Consider the following 14,647-nt stretch of genomic DNA (forward strand, 5'->3'; position numbering starts at 1 on the left):
TATTGTAGTACAGTATTCCATTATTTTGGTATCCACTTGATGGATATTTTGAGTTTCCAGTTTTGGCTATTATGAACATAGTGCTATAGACATGGTATATGTCATTTGCTGAAATACTGTGTTTCCCCAAAAATAAGACCTAGCTGGACAATCAGCTCTAATGTGTCTTTTGGAGCAAAAATTAATATACTATCTGGTCTTATTTTATTATAATATAAGACTAGGTCTAATATAATAATAATATAATGTAATATAATACCAGGTATAATATAATAATATAATACAATATAATACCGAGTCTTATATTAATTTTTGGAGCTGATTGGCTAGGTCTTATTTTTGGGAAAATGGGGTATTTGCATATTTCTGTTGGGATATATGTATAACTCCAATTGCTGAGCCATATATGTTCAGTTTTAGTAATTGGAAAACTGAACAGTTTTCCGATTCCCGTTATTAGTGTATGAGAGTTTCAATTGCCTCACATTTCTTGGCACCACATATATTAAAACAGTCTACGTTATGAGTTCATGTAATCTTTGGGGTAACTAATAAAAGAATAACAAAAGAATATATAACTGATAAGTTAATAGGTAGAAGAACAATATAGTGAAACTCTGATTCATCCAGAATAAGGCAAGGAAAGACTAAGACAGTTGAGTCACATTGAAAATAAATAGTAATATGATTGATATACACTCAATATATCAGGGATTACATTAAATGTAAATGGACTAATATTCTAAAGGATCTGCATGGAAGACATATCTTAAATGTAAGAATACAGGAAGATTAATAATAAAAGGATAGAAAAAGTTATGTAAGCACTGAGCAAAAGGAAACTGATGTAGCTGCATATATTGATATCAGACAAAGTCGCCTGTAAAGTGAAAAAAATTATTAAAGATAGGACATATTATAATGAATAAAGGGTTGACTAGTCCAGCTCCTGGTTAAAAACCTATGTGTGATTAAGGCTCAGGGCCCCTTGGCTGACCATAACCTTATGCACAGCGGCACTCCCAGCCCAGGTGCCTTCATTTGGAGGCCTCCTTATCAGGAGCCTCTGCTGAAACTACCTTGGCAGGAAAAGGAGGGGGAACCTTGAAGGTACTTTTTTCCACTCTGACTCAGTACTTGGTGCTTTTCACTCTTAGTTGTTTTCTCTCTGTCTCCCCTGAGCCCCTAGGTCCACAGTACTGCAGGAGCCTTTTATTGGGGGCTTTCTGGGCCCCCTACCTCTGGGCTGAGCTGCTGACCCTTCACCTGTTCCATGGGGGTAATGGACTGGGAAGATGGTGCTTTCTCTGCTTTAGCCTTTTGCTTATACTATCACAGTAAATGGTAAAAGCCTTGACTGTTACTTGCTTTTTAGCTTGTGGCTTTAATCTACTCCTCTTTCTGCTTTGCTGAGTTCCTGACAGGAAGCTATAACAATTCTAAATTTTTGTGCCCCTAATAAATAACAGCTTCAAAATACATAAAGAAAAACTAATAGATACTTAAAAATTTACGGAAATATAACATACATGAAGAAATCTATGCAGGACAAGAGTGTGCAGCTCAGTAAGTTATCAGTATTGCCAACACCTACATTATCAGCACCTCCGAAGCTCCCCTGAGACACCCCCCAATCACTGCCCCTTTCCTCATTCCTAAAGGTCATTATTGTTCTCACCTTTAATACAGTAGATTAGCTTTGCCTGTTTGTAAACTCTATAGAATGGAATTACCAGTATGTATTCTTTTGTACTTGGCTTTTCACTAATATTAAATTTATTAGATATGGGGCCGGCCCGGTGGCGCAGGCGGTTGGAGCTCTGTGCTCCTAACTCCGAAGGCTGCCGGTTCGATTCCCACATGGGCCAGTGGGCTCTCAACAAAAAAAAAAAAAAAAAAAAAAAAAAAATTATTAGATATGTTCTTAAATATCTCCTCAGTATTAACTTGCTATTATTATCTTTTCAGGTATTTTCGAAAATAATTATGAGAGCTTACGTGTACTGAATGTTGAAAGAAATGGAAATATAATCTATACCTATAAGGTATGTCTATATTCTCTTTTTATTGTGGTAAAATATACATGGTATAAAATTTACTATTTTAACTATTTATATTTTTTAAAAAAAGATTTTATCCTCTATTGAAGGTTCACGAATCAGACTGGTTGGCATTTAACCTTTAGTATATGACTTTTTTATTTTGTGAGATTGAATAGGGTGATTTAAATTCAGTTTTATGAAGTGTCTTCTTGTTTAAAAATAAAATAAAACTGCATAATGTCTGACAGAGTATTCAAATTTTTTGAATAAATGAACAGTTCCACTTTTTATAGGAAAATATCAAGTAAAAGATGTTTAAACTTAATAATATTTTAATTTTTTTATCTCTGAGAAAATATTAAATACAATTACTCTATGCCATTTATTCAGACTTAGATACGCTCAGACTTTTGAGGTATTATTATTTAACAATGTGTTTTCAATGTTAAGTATTTTAGGAAAAAATTTAACTTTACTGATAACTTTATTATAGTGCGGAAACATGAAAGAACAATTTCAGTGGCCAGTTTGCTTTGCGTAGTTGTATCACTGTACTTTTGTTTTGTTTAAAAATGCTTTTATTTTAAGTTGTAGTTATAAGTATGCTGCACTTAAGGAACCGTATGATTCAAAAAAGTATTACTTATAAGAATATCATGGACTCAATCCAGCCACTCCCAATATCCATTATACATATTCTCTTAAATAAACGGAAGTACAAAAAGATTGGCCCCTTCGCCGTGCTCAGTCCTACTAGACAAGGTCCCCTAAACTCACTGAGCTGTACGCTCTTAATCCGGTTTACTCTGTGAGCCCCGGTGACCAGCTGAAACAACTTGGGTCCCTTACTGACATGCCGACTTTGTGAACTTTAGAGTGCTTATTGCTAAGGTTGATTGAATTATTGCAGGTTTGTTTGAAAACCTGTAGCATTCTAACTTGCTGAAAAAATGACATTTAATAAACACCTGGTTAATTATTTTTTAGGACAATAAGGGAAATGTCTTCTTTGGATTATATGATTGCCAAATCAGACAAAATGAGGTAAAAAATCACCATAAATTATAGATTACTCATTGTTTACTTTACTGCTTTTAGAGTTTTCCTTCTTTCTGCCATTGCCTTGTTCTAGATACAAATTCTCATTTCATTTTCTAATAATTTAGTTTTTATTTCCTTGCCTTTTTTGTCTTCTCCCTTTTACCCTCTCTTGGCATCATTATCTTAAAAAAAAAAAAAAAAAAAAAAACAAAAGGTGCAAGCCCTTTTGGACCAAAACATCAGCTGAAGTGTCTTAGTCCTTTGAGATTTAAACAAAATTGGCTCAAACCAATTGCCCAGTATTCTGTAGGAATGTAGGAAGTCCAATGCCCTCCCTAAGATTGTGTGCTCCCAAAAGCTTAGGGCCTCATAACAACCTCTGGCTCTGAGTTCTGCTTCTGCTTAACCTTCACTTCTCTTGCTTCTCGTTATTTCTCAAAGACCCCGGTATAGAGAACCCAGCCTGCTTTTCTTCATTTCTCCTCCAACAACTCACGTAAGACATTGGATGATGTGACAGGCTTGTCTAATTCTGGGGGCAAAAGGAAGGGAGTCATTAGTGCCTATGTAAAAACAATGTACAAATATTAAGGGATTAAGAAGTCTATAAGTATAAACTGGCAGAGAAGCTTCTCCAGAACACATTGTTACATGAAAAAAGCAAGTTGCCAGGATAATACATTCCATTTACATTTTAAGAAACTTGCAAGAAAACTATGCAAAATATGTGCATAAATACATATTAAAAACTCATTTTAAAAGACCTGGAAGGCTACAGAGCAAATTACCAACATGTTTCATTTTAGAAGGGAGTTGGGACTGATAATCATAATAGAGAGCTTTGACTTTTTATTTGGTAGTGTTTGCATGTTTTAAATACTGAGACTACATGTTCATGTGTTATTTTATAATTAAAAGAATCAGACACTAAACATTAAGTGTATACATCCATGATTCTTCTTACTTACAAATTAGAATCCCTCAATTAGAGCAACAGTCAAAGGAAACCAAAATTTCTCACGTGAATTCAGAACCTTCTTATTCTTAGTTCTTATTCACAGTTCACTTTCTCTAATCAAGTGTTTCCTGACTTCCCAACATTTTTTATCAACTTCTGGCCATAGGATTCTAGTGTGTTCTCAGTAGTTTTTTTGTTTGTAGGTACTAATTACCTTTTTTAAAAATTAGTTTCAGATGTACAAAACAGCATAATGTTTAGACATTTATACCCTTCACAAAATGATAAACCCACCAAGACTACTACCCATCTGACATCATGCATAGCTATTGTACCATTGACTATATTCCCATGACTATATATATCTATGTATCTATATTTAATTGTAGTTGACATACAGTATTATTTTATATCAGTTTCAGGTGTACAGCTCAGTGGTTAAGCATTTATATAATCGATGAAGTGATCCCCCCAATAAGTCCAGTACCCATCTGGCACGCTACATAGTCTTTACAACATTATTGATTATATTCCCCATACTGTGTTTCATATCCCGGTGACTATTTTGTGACTGCCAACTTGTACTTCCTAATCCTTTCACCTTATCCCCCATCCCCCAACCCCCTCCTATCTAGCAACCATCAGTTTGTTCTCCATATCTACCAATTACCTTCTTAATACTTCTGCCATTCACTGTTTCTCTTAGTCCTTTTTCTCCTGAAGTCTAAGACTCTTTATCTTTCCTTATCCTCTGAGTGTGCTTTAAGAGTGTTTGCCTAGAGGGTATTGTGCTGTGTGTAGTAAGCCAGAGAGCTAAAGAAAAGTGTCATATGATTTCACTTATAAGTGGAATCTAAAGAACAAAATAAACAAGCAAATGAAACAGAAACAGACTCATAGATGTAGAGAACGTTTTGATGGTTGCCGGATGAGAGGGGCTTGGGGGTGGGTGTAAAAGGAGAAGGGATTAAAAAGTACAAATTAGTAATTACAAAATAGTCATGGGGATGTAAAGTATAGGGAATATAATCAATAGTATGGTAATAACTATGTATAGTGCCAGGTGGGTACTAGACTAGTCAGGGGGGAAGGTCATTTCTTTAATTATATAAAGTCTATGCTGTACACCTGAAATTAATATAAAATAATGTTGAATGTCAACTGTAATTGAAAAATTATAAAAGGGGAGAAAAAGATAAAGGGAATAAGAAGTTCAAAGTTCCAGGTATAAAACAAATAAGTCTTGGGGGTGTAATATACAGTATAGGGAATGCAGTCAATAGTATTGTGATAGCGTGGTACAGTGTCAGATGGTTGCTGGACTTATAGTGGCCACTTCTTTAGCATAGGGGTACAATCAATAATATGGTAATAACTATGTGTATTGCCAGGTAGGTACTGTTGAATAACTATGATGTACACCTGAAAATAATTTAATGTTGTATGTTAGCTATATTTTAATAAAAATCTTTAAAAATGAGTGTTTAACTAATATAAATGATTGTCACCAGTTCCTCAATTTGTACCTCACATCCTCCTTCTGCATGACTATTTTCATTTTCTTTAATACTCAAGGAAATGGAATCTTGCAACATTTCAAACAGCAACAAGACAATAAAAAATAAAGATTAAATAAGTATAGAAGATTACTTTGCTAATGCACTAAATATGAGAGTTTTATGCGAGATGCACCTTTGATAATCTCTTAGACATAGCTAATGATATCATGTTATGTAATTTGATTAAAACTTTACTTGCCTTAATAATTATAATAGCTAACATTTGAGTGCTTATCATGTGTGGCAGACTTCATATGGATTATCTCACTTGACCCTTCTAACAAGCTCATAAAAGAGGTATGATGATGCCTGTTTTAGTGATGGGAAGATAGGGAGTTTGAATAACTTGTCCAGAGTCACGCAGCTAGCCAGTGGCAGAGGAAGGATTTAAAGCTGAGTCTAGTTTGGCTCTAAGGTCTGCTCTTAACCACTACACTCTGTTGCCTTAGGGCTAAATTTAAGTGTCAAAAATGGCCTATAATAGCAAACTTAAAAAAAAAAATCAGAAATGTCTCAGAACCAGACAAACTGGTTCATTGATAGTTCTTTAATAAAATGTTTTGCCACCATGATACTTGGTGGACAGTTAAATGGGAATTTGTATTCATAAAAGTGTTATTTAATATAAAACTCCATATTAAAAAATGCTTTTTGTTTTAATAGCATCTCTATACATTTGAGAAAGACTTGCAAGTTGTCAGTGGCTCTGTCAACAGTGAGAGAACTTTGCTTGGTAAGTTGAACTCTTATTGCTACCTACATGTCAACTAAACTACATTTTTTGAGTCTTAAAGTAGTGGATATTTGCAGTATTTGATTAGTCTATTACAATGATTTTCTGGGAAGAGGTAATCTTGGGAGATTGGAGTTAAAACAAAGACTCTGTTGAGTCTACCTAGGGAAAAAAAAGAATGCTTTGTATTCTACCTTAATCATCCACTGACAGGTACCCTGGGCCCTCACTTATTTCAGGCAGAAAATGATAAACTTGAACAGGTCATTGTATGGATCATTTACTAATGAATTATTTATTCTTTTATCCATTAGCTGCAAGTTTAGTTCAATCTACTAAAGAAGGAAGAAAAAATGAGCTTCAACCAGGTAAGGAAATTATACTTTTTAGTGCCTATTGATAGATGAAGATTTATTGAATGAGTCAGTCAAATTTCAGGCATCTTTACAAAGAGCTTTATCTCAGGATGAAAAGTAAAGGTCATGTCAAATGTGAAAAGAGTTTAAAATTTTTTTTTCAAGTAAACAAGAAAGTGCAGAAAGTATTATAACACTGAATAGCAAAAGTATTAAAAAGGCATTTAGCACCCGCAGACTAAATAAAAATTGAGAACATACTAGAACCATACAGTGAAAAGCTGGCGTAAAGGGTTGGGCAAAGCATGGTATTCCTTCAAGAATACTATTCTTTTTCTTATGTCTTGTTAACTATTGACCAATACATAAGGTATTGTGAGTAGTCCACTGATTCTAAATAAACAGTCAATTCTACCCATTTGCCACTTCATAAGTATTATCCATGTGATGTTCCCTCTGTCTTCTTTTTAACATTCTACAACATCCATCTGTTCGGAACACAACACATATTGAGGGGTCAGGTACTATGCACGGTGCTGGGGATACAGTGGTGTGCAAAGAGGGGTGGCAGTTGCTCTCATGGTGAGCTCTAGGGACTAGTAGTGGGTGGGGGTGTCCCATGGAGCACGGATCCTGTCTTTAAGGGGAGGCAGTAAACCCAGTGGGACCAGCTTTTCAACTTATAAAGAGAAGTATGGACTTTTTTGGGTAAACTTTAATGTTTAAATGTTGGCTCATATATTTTTTGAAAATTCTACTCGGGCAATGACAACCACCTGTTGTCATTGGTGGCTGGATACAGCCTATGGACTACGATTTTTCAACCTCTGGTCTAGTGGAGCTCTTTTCAGTGTCTTACTATTCCAGTCCTGCAGTGTGTTCCATCTGTTCTGTTCATTCGGCACTTAAACTGCTTCTTTTGTTAGCATAGTTCCCAGTCAGATGTATTCTCCTGCAGTTGCATGTGATGGAAAAACCCTTTTACATACTTTGTGCGTGAGGCTTATGAGGCCGTCCTGAGCTCCCACAGAGCCAGCTCATAGAGTGTGAAGGAAACCAGAGCTGAGTCTGGATGGGACCTCCTCAGGGACCTCAGCGGAAGAGTTTCTGGGAGAGGTTGGTGAGCAGGAGGCTTCCCCTGAAATCTCACCGTGGGTATTACTCGTCCTACCTTCCCTCCTGCCTGTCGTATTACACCGAGAAGCACAGCAGCCCTCTTCCCTCTTCCGTGCCATGTGCTCCTCTTAGCATTCTCCGGTCTTCTTAGAGTGAGGTGCAGTGCTCACTTCAGAGGTAAGGGGCCTGGACTAGCTTAGGCAAAACAGGATCTAACATTTTGATGTCCTGGTTCTTAAGACAAGGGTATGGACAAAACCAGGATATGACCCTGCTCTCCTGGGCTAATAAACCTCTTTACCCAAGAAGACAAGGGCCAGTGGCTTGTGTTCCTCCCAGTAGCAAGGCTGGGTATCTCTACAGAACTTGGATTAGCTCCCTGCACCTCCTAGTTCTTGAGCCTTATTCCTTTTAGCCTTAGGAATTCTTGATTATGCCGGTAAACCCAGTAGTAATTATGCTCCTTCCATTATGTTTACCACCTATGCCTAATAGTCATGCAGAACAGTGGTGAATAATCATTATAATAATTATTATAAAATGTACTCTCAGACCAACTTCACTGTAAGTTTGATTTGATTTCAACATTAAATCCTATTCAGATAGGCTTACTCAGTTTTGGAAGTTTGATGCAGTGAGATTGGGTGCAACCTCTAGTGAGATTATCTGTCTCATCTTTAAAAATATCAGAGTGAATATTGTCAGTTATTGTATTGGATACCTCATACTTTGTCTTCTTAGCTCACCTTTCCAGCTGGCCTCTGCAATGAGAACCAGCTCTGCCAAAATGTCGTTTGACAGACAGTATCCCAGCTCAGCTGCTCTGCCTACTTTTTGCTTTTTGCCCAGAGCCCTTGGGAAAACCCGGTTCCTATCTGTACATGTACCACCTGTACATGTACCAAGTAAGTTGGAAAGGATTCCAAATAGGCTAAGCCATGACCACTGGGGAGCAAGCAGGTGAAGGATAAATACTCCCCCTTTCTATCCCCAAAGTGGATAAGTCTGAGTTGTACTCCATGTAGCTCCAGGTGGCCACCTGGACGGGACATCCCATCTAGAATTTGATAATGCCCCTGATATTGGCCTACTCTTCTCCCTGGTTCGCTCTCCCCACTCCCTCATGCCAGCCCTTCCTGGCTAAAGTGATCCTGTTCCCTGAGATAACTTCTTGTCTTAGTAGAGTCTGAGGAAAGTATTTGAGTGCAGTTACGTTATTTTGGGGAGGATCCTAGCAGACACTGTTAGAGATCTGCAAGAAGGGAGGGAGCGAGTGAGTGGCTATGGGGAAGCACATTTCTGATGGAGTGCACAGCCCGTGCCAAGGCCCTGAGGGCCAGAGCGTACTTAGTAGACGTTCTGTTCAAGGATAGGTAGGGGTCAGTGAAGTCCGATTGGAAGGAACAAGGGGCCAATCTGTGGGAACTGAAGCTGGAGGAGAACAGGGTGAGGTGTAGACAGACGGGGAGACCCTAGGAGCCCTTTGTTCAGTGAAGATTTTAGAAATGATGTGACCAGAGAGCACTCTACCATCTATTGTATTGTTTTGTCTTTTGAATAAATATTTTGCAAAGGCTTATTCACCTGTCCACGAATGATTTGGTAAGCCATTTGATTATAATATGTGGTCGGTCTCAAGGTGTTATTTGATACTCTGTTGCTTATAATGAGATTTTTCCCATTGAAATGAGACAGACTGTAACATCTATCATCTGAACAAGGTAGGTAGGGTTACTTGGCTCACACCCTTTTACAACACAGTGTTTATCAGCAGTGCTTCTCCTCTTGGCTGTGGCCATGGCAGAGTCAATGTTTATTTAGAAAATGGCCCGCCGTGGGAAGCTAGGCCCAGCTGCCTCCTTAACCCTCCCCTGTAGAGTAGCTTTTGCGACAAGGCACAGAGATCCCCAATGGGCAGCAACTGGGGTGATCACATGTGTTGGGCCCCATTGCCACTGAGGTCTCCAGAGCCCCCACATACCAGCATAGACAGTTAAATGCTGCAGATGCTCCATGGAGCTGTGGTTTGAGTTCCGCACTCTAATAACCACAGCTTCTTTAGAACCGGCCCTACTGGAGTTTTCCAACCTTGTCACCATTTCTCAACATCTAAACCTTCACCAGCTTTAGACCAGCTTCTTTTTCCTACTCTCCACCCTCCACATGCCATGCCTATTCCTGTGCTCCTTTCTAAAAAAGCTGTTTTCAATTTATTTAAACAAAAAACTTCACCCATTTTTTCCACCCCTCCACCCCCCGGCTCTTACAACTACCAATCTATTCTCTGTATCTGTGAAATTGGTTTTCATAAATATATATATTTTATATAATATTATCTATATAATATATAATGTATATTTTATAATATTATGAAATATATATTATATACTGTATATACTATAATATATAATTATATAATATAATACATTATAATATATAATATATAATACTATATATAATATTATATTATATATTATAATATATAATACTATATAATATTATGTATAATATATTTTATATTTTCTAAAATATGTTACATATTTTATATAATATATATATAATTATATTATATATAATTTTTTATTTATTTATTTTTATTGGGGAAGGGGAACAGGATTTTATTGGGGAATGGTGTGTACTTCCAGGACTTTTTTCCAAGTCAAGTTGTTGTCCTTTCAATCTTAGTTGTGGAGGGTGCCGTTCAGCTTCAAGTTGTTGTCCTTTAAGTCTTCGTTGCAGGATGCGCAGCTCAGTTCCAGGTCCAGTTGCCATTTCTAGTTGCAAGGGGCACAGCCCACCATCCCTTGCAGGAGTGAAACCTGCAACCTTGTGGTTGAGAGGACGTGTTCCAACCAACTGAGTCATCTGGGAGCTCTGTGGCAGCTCAGCTCAAAGTGCCCTGTTCAATCTTAGTTGCAGGGGGTGGAGCCCACCATCCCTTGCGGGACTCGAGGAGTTGAACTGGCAACCTTGTGGTTGAGAACCCACTGGCCCATGTGGGAATCCAACTGGCAGCCTTCGGAGTTAGGAGCATGGAGCTCCAACCACCTGACCGGCCCTATATTATAATACATAATATATAATATATAGAATACTATATATAATATTTTATATAATATATTTTGTAACATGTTATAATATATGTTATATGTTTTATATAATATTATACATATTATATATTTTTTATATAATATTTTATATATATATATGTATTTAGATTCCACATGTTATAGAGGTCATACAGTATTTGTCTTTCTCTGTTGGACTTATTTCACTTAGCACAATGCCCCCAAGGATCCATCCACGCTATCTATTGCTTTTGATCCTGCCATGTCTACTTCCTGTGATATCCATATCCTGCCTGGCTCTGTCTTACCTTTCGGTGATGCTCTATCCATTGTCACCTGGATTCTCTAAATTCTTAAGACAACTTTAAGCACTTCATGGAATCAGGTGATTTTTATGGTTGAAAGTGATTATAGAAATATTCTGGTTCTGTAGTTTTTCATTTTATCTTTTTTGATAACAAGGCACTGAGGCCTAGAAAAGCATCATGATTTGCTGAAAAGTATATATTAGGTTAGTGGCAGAGCTTAAACTAGAGCTGATAACTCCAGAATCCTAATCCAGAGCGCTTCCTGTTAGACTATGAAAGCACATGGTATGTTTTGGGAGAAATTCCTGTTTTCAAAATTACTCTTATCATTATGCTAATTATATTAGTTATGCACCTGGGCCGCCCTAAAGAATGGAAATATTAGTGTAGGAAGATGGTTTTTGCCCTTGAAAATCCTCCCATTTTAAAGGCAAGTGAATTTAGCTGATAGCTGGTTATCTCATTTGGGTACAAATTCACTGTCAAAAAGGCCAGATATAAGGTGATTCCTTATTCCCCCCCCCCCCCCAAAGTTTTTTCTTTCCAGTTGAAATACATAACCTTTTAGGGCAAGAGATAAAATAGTCAAATGTCAGCTATAGTACGTAATATATTAATTTAATTATACACACTTAAAATTACATAATAAGGAAAATTGCTTTTTGTCTCATTCTCACATTTCACAGAAAATTTCTATTCTATTTTTTTGTCACAAGGATCTTTGACATGACAGTGTTTCTTATTCCTAAAGCCGTTTTTCAGTCATTCAAGCAAATTCTGAAAGAACCTCACCTTTATCTCTGCTCCAGTTATTAGAAATACTGCAGCCCTTTTGAATTGGTGTATGATCCTGTCACTGGGATTTTTATCCTCAGCTACAAGTACCCATTGCCCAAACAGCATTTGATTTTTGTTTGTTCAGTTGTTGTATATTTGTAATCCCACATAATAATCCCTCACTGTCTTGCTTTTCCAGTAATTTTTAAAGCATTTTTACAGAGGTATCCAGCCTTCTCACAGCTGTGAGGCCTATCCCAGAAATTGTTTTACATTCTTTGCCTTTTTATAAAAATTAAATGAAGCAGTGCTGTCAGATAACGTTTTTAAATAGTGCCAACCGGCACTGATTGAATTCCAGGCTGCTCTGCCATCCCCAAATTGTGCATTGTTATTTACAAAAAAGTCATTGAAAAAGAATCTGAGAATATTAGAGCCTTTCTAACAACTCAGATGTAATTCCCTCTTTTTGAGGTTTACTCTTGGAGGAGGAGAACTCGTGGCCTAAATTGGGATATCTGTGGTCACCCTGTCCTAGCCTGTGTCCAAGGACTTCCTCCTGCTTGCTATCTTTGATGACATTTGCTCAAATGTGACACTGAGGAAAGCAGTGGGTCTTTATCAGCACAGTGGAACTCCATTCCTGAGGGAAGCCAAGCCCATCCTACCATAGATGCTGTCAACCGTCACATGTTGGTACTTCAGAAATACCTTATTATTTTTGTACACAATCGGTATTTGCCATTGTGCTGCAGAGTTGGAATGACTGAATGAGCTGTGTTTGTTTGGACTTACAAGCCAGAGGGCCTGTGAAGCTACTGTGCTGAAAACGGCGGGGGAATGGGCGGCAAAGTATTCCTCACTCCACGCCAATCAACTTCTCCTTTATGATGTTTTCCGTGTCTGTTTTGGGTTTTAAGGAATGTCAAAGTAAAGGTTAAGATTACTTTTCTGTGTGGAATAGCTAATCCAGTCGGCAACACACTTACATTTTCAAAGTTCAGCGAACCTGTGAGGAGATGATCATGTGTGATACTCTGGTCTTCCTTACTAAAAGCCTCCTTTTCTCTGTAGGATCAAAGTGCTTGACTCTGTTGGTGGAAATTCACCCCGTCAACAATGTGAAGGTCCTAAAAGCAGTAGACAGCTATATTTGGGTCCAGGTAAGTGAGCATGTCCTTTTACACTTACCTTGTTAATCCAAAGGCCTGTGAAACCTAGGGCCTGGGTGTTTACAAAGTGCCATCACACGCATGATCACAGTTACTCCTCAAAGCACGCTCGCTGGTAGATGGTGTGGCTGGAACGATCAGCTCTTCCTTTGCAAACATGGAAATCTTTAAAACTCAAACCTAGCTCCTCTGTCTGTATTATTTCATGGTTTGTCTAATAGGAGTGCAGTGTTTTATGTGGTAAAATAGTAAATATCAAAACACATTTAAATTAAGTTAAAAATGGTTTATTTAATGTATTCACAGATTAAATATCTATGATCAATGATGTAAGTAGTCCTGAGATTCATCAGCCCCATGAACTGGTGCAGAATCGCTGTGTGTGTGTAATGCAGGCAGACTAGATGCAGTCAATCCTCATTGTTTACACGTTCTGAATCTGAGAATTCTACTACTTGCTCAAATGTATTTGTAACCCCAAAATCAATACTAATGGAGCTTTCACAGTCATTTGCAGACGTGTTCAAAGTGGTGAAAATGCACGTTTCCAGCTGAGACCCAAAGAGGTGACACTGCCATCTCGATTCAGTTCTCCTACTACAAGCAAATGTTGTTTCCATGGTTTATTTAGTGCCTTTTTTTTTTTTTAACTTGGGGGCTATTTGTTGGTGATTTCATTGTTTGAAATGTCCCCCAGGCATGCTGCTGAAGTCCCTAAGTTCAAGAAGGTGGCAGTGTGTGCTTTATGGAGAAAGCATGTGTGTGTTAGATGAGCTTCTCCAGGCGTGAGGACACAGGTTCCTTAAACAGAAACACACATCAAACAAAGTTATGTATTAACTTGCTGACAAAACTGTGGTGACCAGAAGCTTGCCGAAACCTAGCCTTGTATTTTCCCAGAAACAATGGTCAGTATTCAGCACGCAGGGTTTGTGGTGACTTTTACAGAACATAACTACTGCAGATACATAGTCATGCAGGGTAGCAGCATAATTTACTTGTGTAACCTGAGGTGTCTGCCTCCTCTTTGTCCCACCCACTTCCAGCCTCGAGCCAGTGGGTCTCCCTCCTGCAATGTGTGTTAGGAAAGGGGATTGCCTGTCATCTGCCCCGGGTCCTCCACTGTCAGCGATCCTGTCAGTTGTGCATTTTTGCCACCACTCCTGGCTTCACTGTGGGTGGCTGCTGGCTTCCAGACAGGGCCTGCAAGGAGCTTCTGAGCTGCATTCCCCTCCCCCAGGGAGCCACTCTGTTTGCACTGTCATCAGTGCAGGGGTGCCTGGGACAGACAGAGCACATTTCCTTTCCCTTGCCTGTTCTCTTGGCTCCCTTAGCCTCTCTACCCAGGGCTATATAGGCAATGGAGATGTTATTGAAGGATTGGGACACATAAAGGGAATTAGAACATAGGAAGGGAAAACATTTTACAAGTATTTGGTTTTACAACATGGTGACTATATTACAAATGACCAAATTGTATATTTTAAAATAATTAAAAGGGTGCATTTTATGTTATG

At 38.0% G+C, this 14,647-nt stretch overlaps 1 protein-coding gene across 3 annotated transcripts in view; it reads left to right on the top strand.

Annotated features, from left to right (window-relative positions):
- GSAP (gamma-secretase activating protein) overlaps nucleotides 1–14,647 on the top strand; it is a 94,474-nt gene that overhangs the window by 8,449 nt on the left and 71,378 nt on the right. For 2 of the 3 annotated variants that reach the window (XM_081079189.1, XM_081079191.1), the window contains exons 2-6: nucleotides 1,969–2,045; nucleotides 3,030–3,086; nucleotides 6,264–6,333; nucleotides 6,648–6,701; nucleotides 13,033–13,121. In XM_081079189.1, the coding sequence (XP_080935315.1) occupies nucleotides 1,969–2,045; nucleotides 3,030–3,086; nucleotides 6,264–6,333; nucleotides 6,648–6,701; nucleotides 13,033–13,121 (347 nt within the window). The remainder of the gene's footprint in view (nucleotides 1–1,968; nucleotides 2,046–3,029; nucleotides 3,087–6,263; nucleotides 6,334–6,647; nucleotides 6,702–13,032; nucleotides 13,122–14,647) is intronic. The other variant, XM_081079190.1, reaches the window with a different exon arrangement.

This window comes from Rhinolophus hipposideros (assembly GCF_964194185.1).
Source record: "Rhinolophus hipposideros genome assembly, chromosome: 18".
NCBI lineage: Eukaryota > Metazoa > Chordata > Mammalia > Chiroptera > Rhinolophidae > Rhinolophus > Rhinolophus hipposideros.